Raw genomic sequence first — 7013 nt, 5'->3', positions numbered from 1 at the left:
CATCAGCAGATGAGTGGATTAAAAAACGGTGGTACATTTACACAATGGAATACTACACAGCGGTAAAAAAGAAGGAACTCTTATCATTTGCAATAGCATGGATGGACCTGGAGAGAAATTATGCTAGCTGAAATAAGCCAGTCAGAGAAAGATAAGTATCACATGATCTCACTCATCTGTGGAATCTAATGAACAAAATAAACTGCCAAACAAAACAGATTCAGACAAAACCATGAACAGACTGATGAATTTCACAGGAAAGATGGGGGTGGATACTGTGTGTGGAGGGGAGGGGGTAATAGAGATTAATAAGGGAATTATATGCGTACTAGAGGCCTGGTGCATGAAATTCGTGCATGGGGGGTTCCCTCAACCTGGCCTGCACCCTCTTCAATCTGGGACCCCTCGGGGGATGTCCGACTGCCAGTTTAGACCCGATCCCTGCAGTCAGACATCCCTCTCGCAATCCAGGACCACTGGCTCTAACCACTCACCTGCCTGCCTGCCTGATCGCCTCCAAGTGCTCTCCCCTTCGGGCCTGATCACCCCTAACTTCTCTTCCCTTCGAGACTGATCGCCCCTAACTGCCTCTGCTTCGGCCCCTGCCACTGTGGCTTTGTCAGGAAGGAAGGCAGGATGACCGGAAGATGTCCGGTCAACCCAATCTAATTAGCATATTACCCTTTTATTAGTATAGATACCCATAGCCAATTGTCACAGACAGTAGCATGGCACAGCCTTGGGAGGGGCAGGTATAAGGAGGAGGTGGCCAATGGGGAAAAAGACACAAAGGGGACACCTGTGATACTTTCAGCAATAAAGATAAATTTAACAAATAAATAAATAAATAAAATCTCTAGAACTGTCATCCAGTAATTCTTTGTCAGCTGCATAATCGCTTTATCTTCATTTCTTCACGAACAGTGATTACAGACACAGTCACCTCTACCATCCTATAATTATGACATTCATCTATAATAAATTATATAACACGGGAAAACTGCAAAGATGACCCAGCTGGATGACAGCACCTTTAGATATTACACAAATTTGTATTTTAAAAAGGTCATTTATTTCATAATTTTCTGACGCCATAAAATGCTGACTGTTAATCAAATGTATTTACTTTGGGTGTAGAAGTTTTATTTTAACTTCTTGATTGATTTCTCTTTGCACTGAAGCATGAGCCATAGTGAAAGCGATCAGCCATTTGCAAAGAAGCATGTGTTCCACCAGGATGCCTATGAAGTGGATTTCAGTTCTGCTGCTGCTACAGCTGAGTGGTCACTTCAGCCCTGGGAGTTGTGGAAAGGTGCTGGTGTGGCCCACGGAATACAGCCACTGGATCAACATGAAGACCATCCTGGATGCACTTGTCCAGAGAGGTCATCAAGTGACTGTTCTGACATCTTCAGCTTCAATTCTTGTTGACCCCAATAAACCATCTGCTATTCAATTTGAGGTTTTTCCTACATCTTTGACAAAAGATGATATGGTTTCTTTTTTCATGCAGCTGATCAATAAATGGACATATCTGCCAAAAGATACGTTTTGGACACATTTTTCATTAATGAGTCATGTCCTTACTTGGTAGCATGAAGTCCTAACTTTGTTAGTGCCCTAAAAGGTGGGTTCGTATAAATATTAAGTCAGAGAAATTTGTTTTTTATAAGTAAAATGATAAAATAACATTATAAAATAATCTTTCATTCTCACAAATATTATGGAAATGCTTAAATTATAAGGTCATTGAGGAATTGCTTCCTCTCATGTAGTTTAGTTTGATTTAAAAACTGAACTATTTAGCCATATTACCTGAAGGGTTCTTTCACACTGGAGTGCTCTATCCCAGACTCACGAACTTATAATCTCAGGTTTCTAATGACTTCACATTCCTTCATTAATCACTTACAACTCATCTGCTTAAACACTAAACTTTTGTTGATGGGTGGACATGTAAGTCAGTAAACTACATTTTGTGAAAACTGTCCCTTCATTAAAAACAAAATGAGTCAAAATTAAGAGTGAGAACATCTATTACCATACATTATGAAAATATTCCAGCTGTTATTTGTAAATGTTTTTAGTAAAGCACAAGTATTATTAGGCTCCTAAAATGAACCAAATGTAATTATAGTACCAGGAATTGAACCATACTTTCAAAACCTCAGTTTTTTGGAAATCTAGAATAAAGGGAATAGCTTGCTAAAATGCAGAAACTAGACTAAATAATCTAGGGAAAAGTGTTTCCATGGGTATGGTAGAGTTAATTGATTGAGGAATTGAAATCATTGTTTACATTTGCATCCATTATTTCTGCAGCTTTACAGAGTAAGCAAATGCATGTTTAATTCTATAGTGGCTTAGGTTTAACCATTTTCTATGATTGTGAATGTCCTGATGTGATGTTAGAGAAGAAAAACTGTTAAATTTTATATATATAGTTAATATATATGAACAACATAATACAAAACATGTATATAAATATGTTTGCACTCTCAAGCCACAGACACTTTAAACATCTTTGGCTACATTATTACAAACTTTAAAAAAATGGCATATTCATATTACAATATTCTTATTTTTTCTACTTTTTGTTCTTTTTTCCCCTTCAGGAAGACCCACTACATTATTCGAGTTAATGAAAAAAGCAGAAATGTGGCTTATTCGAACCTATTGGGATTTTGAATTCCCTCGCCCACTCTTGCCACATTTTCAATTTGTTGGAGGCCTCCACTGCAAACCTGCTAAGCCTCTGCCTAAGGTAAAACTATTCGTGTTTGTTCTGCTTTGCATTTTCAGTAGGAATGATTCTGTGTCCTTTATTCAGAAGGTCTGATCACACTGAGAGAGATATGGGAATCTGGGTAAAGTGATGTACCAAATAGAAACTCATATATTTTATACTATTTCAAGAATCTCAATGTCACTATCATTACAGAATAAATAATTATATTTGGGAGACTTTGGTAATAGGGCCTGTTAAATTAAGGCCTTCATTATTCAACACTTAAAAAATATCAACCATTAATTCAAAAACTAGTTTTTTAGTGACCGGCATAGTGCAAGGATAAGGGGTGGATATAGAAAGGAACAGTATAGATACCATTTTTGCTCCCATACACCAGATGTTTCACTTAGAAAGATCTTATCTAATAAGGAGGGAATAGGCTAATTGACTGCCACACCCTCAAAGATGGCAGCTCCCCCAGCCATAAGATAGCAGCACTCCTTAGTCCCACCGGGGCGGCAGGTACACTGCAAGGCTGGGCCCACCCCACGCGCCTCCCTCCAGAGTCCCCCAGTCCCCTCAGGCCCCCAGCCACCCAGGGCCACCTGAGGCTCAGGTATCCAGGGCCAGCCGAGGCTTGCGCTGCCGGCAGTGGCAGCAGCAGAGGTATTATGAGGCGCTGCCTTCCCCTGATTGTCAGGTCACCTCCAACCCCTGAGGGCTCCCAGACTGTGAGAGGGAACAGGCCAGGCTGAGGGAACCCCCACTCCAGTGCATGAATTTTCATGCACCGGGCCTCGAGTATAATATAAGTAATAAAAACAGTGTGGAAAGTATTATAATAAAGAGAATTCATAATACTGCAATAATGCTAGAGAGCATCCCATGGGAGTGAATCATAATACCTCAGGAGTGACAATAGCAATCTGGTGTAAGTGAGCATGAGACATCCCTTGTTATTTTCCTCCTTCAACAATAAAATTTGTTATCTATCTAACAAAAGTACCAATGTGAAAGGACCTGGAAAGAATCTTGCCCACCTACGCATCAGGTAATAGGCAGAAAGACTCCAGTACAGGCTGTGACACTGAAAGGATATTGTGAATTGTTCCAGCCCCTCTAACCTGAAGTCCAGGAGTACCTACAGCCCTGACTTGGGCAGCCACCTAGGGCAGTGGTCGGTAAACCACGGCTCATGAGGCACATGCAGCTCTTTGGCCCCTTGAATGTGGCTCTTCCACAAAATACAACGTGCAGACGCACACGTACAATGCAATTGAAACTTCGTGGTCCATGTGCAGAAGTCAGTTTTCAGAAAGAAGATAGACAAAACAAGTATACTAGATGAGTGTGGATGGGAGAGTTGTAAGGGGTTGACCTCTGTGAACGTACCTCAATCAGATTGAGGGCGTTTTAGCAAAGGTCAGCTGAGGAGTAACCTAACCTAATCTAATAAAAGAGAAACATTCAAATTGACCATAACTTTGATATGCCCCAAACCACGCCCACCAGAAAATCAGAGCGACTATATGCAAATTAACCCAACCAAGATGGCAGCAGGCAGCCTCAGAGCTGGAGCAAGCAGGAGGCTTGGTTGCCCCAGCAATGGAGGAAGCTAAGCTTCCCGCTGGCTCGGGCCTCCACTGAAGGCAACAAAGTTTCAATAACCCAACCAAGATGGCAGCTGGCAGCCATGGAACTCGAGGGACCAGGAGGCTTGGTTGCCCCAGCAATGGAGGAAGCCAAGCTTCCCGCAGGCCTCCGCTAAAGGCAACATAGTTTAAATTAGAGAAGATAAATAAATCCCAGATACCTGCTTCCAGCCAGCCTCCACTGGGAGCTTGGTGGCTGGGGGCTGTGGCCAGCCTACAAACAGCCATCAGCCCCTCACCCAGGCTGGCCAGGCCCCCCAGTGGGACCCCAACTCTCATCTGGGACACCCTTCAGGGCAAACCAGCTGGCCCCCACCATTGCATGAGGTCTCTATCCTATATAATAAAAGGGTAATATGCAAACTGACCCTAACAGCAGAATGACTGGGAATGACTGGTCACTATGACACACATTGACCCCCAGGGAGCAGATGCTCAATGCAGGAGCTGCCCCCTGGTGGTCAGTGCACTCCCAAGGGTAGGGGGTGCTCTGCTCAGCCACAAGCCAGGCTGATGGCTGCCAGTACAGCAGTGATGGTGGGAGCCTCTCCCGCCTCCTCAGCAGTGCTAAGGATGTCTGACTGCAGCTTAGGCCTGCTCCCTGCTGTCAAGTGGACATCCCCTGTGGGCTCTCAGGCTGCCAGAGGGATGTCTGACAGCCAGTGTAGGCCGTATTTCCCAGGGAGCCGGGCTAAGCCAGCAGGTGGACATCCCCTGAGGGGACAGGCCTGGCTGAGGGACACCCCCGCACCCCGAATGCACAAATTTTTGTGCAACGGGCCTCTAGTTAATAACAATGTACCTACCTATATAGTTTAAGTATAAAAAATTTGGCTCTTAAAAGAAATTTCAATCGTTGTACTGTTGATATTTGGCTCTGTTGACTAATGAGTTTGCCGACCACTGACCTATGGAGTAGAGAACTTTTGTGAAGTCCAGATATCTAGAGAAGTTTCAGCACTCTGTTGGAGCACCAAATAGATGAATTTGAATGCATTGGTGTGGGCAAGAGGAAAGCTTGATTTTGCCAGCATCATTCCTTTTTTGATGGAGCTCAGTATAAGGCTTAAAGAAGGCCTGCCCGTGCCCATGATTTCCCTCACAGGGATAGCAAGCCAGTGAGTGGCTGCTGAGCTTCCCCTGGTTTGCAGGATGCTTCCAAAGAGTTCATTTCTCTCTCACAATATCCAGAGAATTGTATTAGGAACTCAGTAACTGGTTAGAGGGAGCAGATCTAGAAAAGAAAATTACTAGAGAACATGTTAAAGAGACAGGGTTCCTCCTGACTGCATTCTGTGCTCCATCAGGAAGCCTGACCACAAACCACGAAGAAAACCTTTCTTACAGATCCCCACATACTGGCATGTGGGCAACAACAGTGACCCACTTTCCAACCCATATCTCCTCCCCTCTGTGGCCAGCTCCATGTATAAGCTGCCGAGGGCAGCAGAAAGAACAAAATTTGATAAAAGGCTAGGGAGCCAGAGCAGAATACAGGCAAGGGTTTGCAGACAGGAGAGAACCACAAACTTGAGCTGTAGCATCACCTTCAGGAAAAAAAAATAAAGGAAAAGCTTAATACTAAAAAGATCAGCATCTAGCCTGGTGCTTTATAGAATAGAGGGAACACAAACAGGCTCAAGAATTCTCCCACAAGAGGGAGCATGAAGCACAGAGCAGGCATATTCATACAAGAACTGAAAAAGCCTTATCTATAGCAGTACTGACGAAAGGTATTTCTACCCTGAAAGTAGTAAACATCAGTGGGTGACTGCTAATTCAAATGTAAAAACAGCAATGCAAAATTCCAAAGAACGTGAAAAATCAAGAAAACATTAGGTCACCAAATTCTACAACAATCCTCCAGCAAACAAATACAGACATGAAGATATATGATTCACCCAATAAAAAAGTCAAAATAGCTGTGGTAAGGAAACTTGGTGATCTAAAAGATAACACTGAATCCTGTGCACTGTTGGTGAGAATGTAAAACCGGTGCAACCACTAATAAAAACAGTATGGAGGTTTTTTAAGAAGTTAAATAGAGCCACCATATGACCCACAAATCCACTTCTGGGTATACTTCTAAAAGTAAGAAAAATAGGATTTCAAAAAAATATCCATAATCCCACGTTTATTGCACAATTATTCACAAGAGCCAATAAATGGAAACAACTTAAGAAATGTGAAATACACACACACACACACACACTAAAATATTATTTAGTCATCAGAAAGGAGGAAATCATACCATTTGGGACAACATAGATGGACCATGAAGGTATTATGCTAAGTGACATAAAGCACACTGAAAATGATAAATAATACAGGATATCACTTATATGTAGAATCTAAAAATGGGAAACTCATCAGAAACAGAAGTATAATGGTTATTACCATGGACTGGTGAAAGGGAGATTTGTGGGTAAGAAAAAGTTAGTCAGAGGTACAGACTTGCAACTCGAAGATGATTAAGTTTGGGAGATATAGTGATTATAGCCAACAATATTCTTTATATACTTGAAAGTTTCTACATACTAGATCTTAAATGTTCTCACCACACACATAAAAAGATAATTATGTGACCTAACAGAGGTGTTCACTAATATTAGGTAGTAATAGTATATATA

The 7013-nt window shown here is 42.1% G+C and overlaps 1 protein-coding gene across 1 annotated transcript in view; it reads left to right on the top strand.

The window, feature by feature from the left end:
• The first annotated feature begins 2619 nt into the window (after positions 1-2619).
• Positions 2620-7013, top strand: part of LOC102757949 (UDP-glucuronosyltransferase 2B31-like) — a 17267-nt gene continuing 12873 nt past the window's right edge. Inside the window, exon 1 of the mRNA XM_015571430.1 lies at positions 2620-2764. Coding sequence (XP_015426916.1) covers positions 2642-2764 — 123 coding nt within the window. The 5' untranslated portion in view covers positions 2620-2641. The remainder of the gene's footprint in view (positions 2765-7013) is intronic.

This window comes from Myotis davidii, unplaced genomic scaffold (genome assembly GCF_000327345.1).
Source record: "Myotis davidii unplaced genomic scaffold, ASM32734v1 scaffold3669, whole genome shotgun sequence".
Classification (NCBI taxonomy): Eukaryota; Metazoa; Chordata; class Mammalia; order Chiroptera; family Vespertilionidae; genus Myotis; species Myotis davidii.
This window is presented reverse-complemented; position numbering and strand designations above follow the sequence as displayed.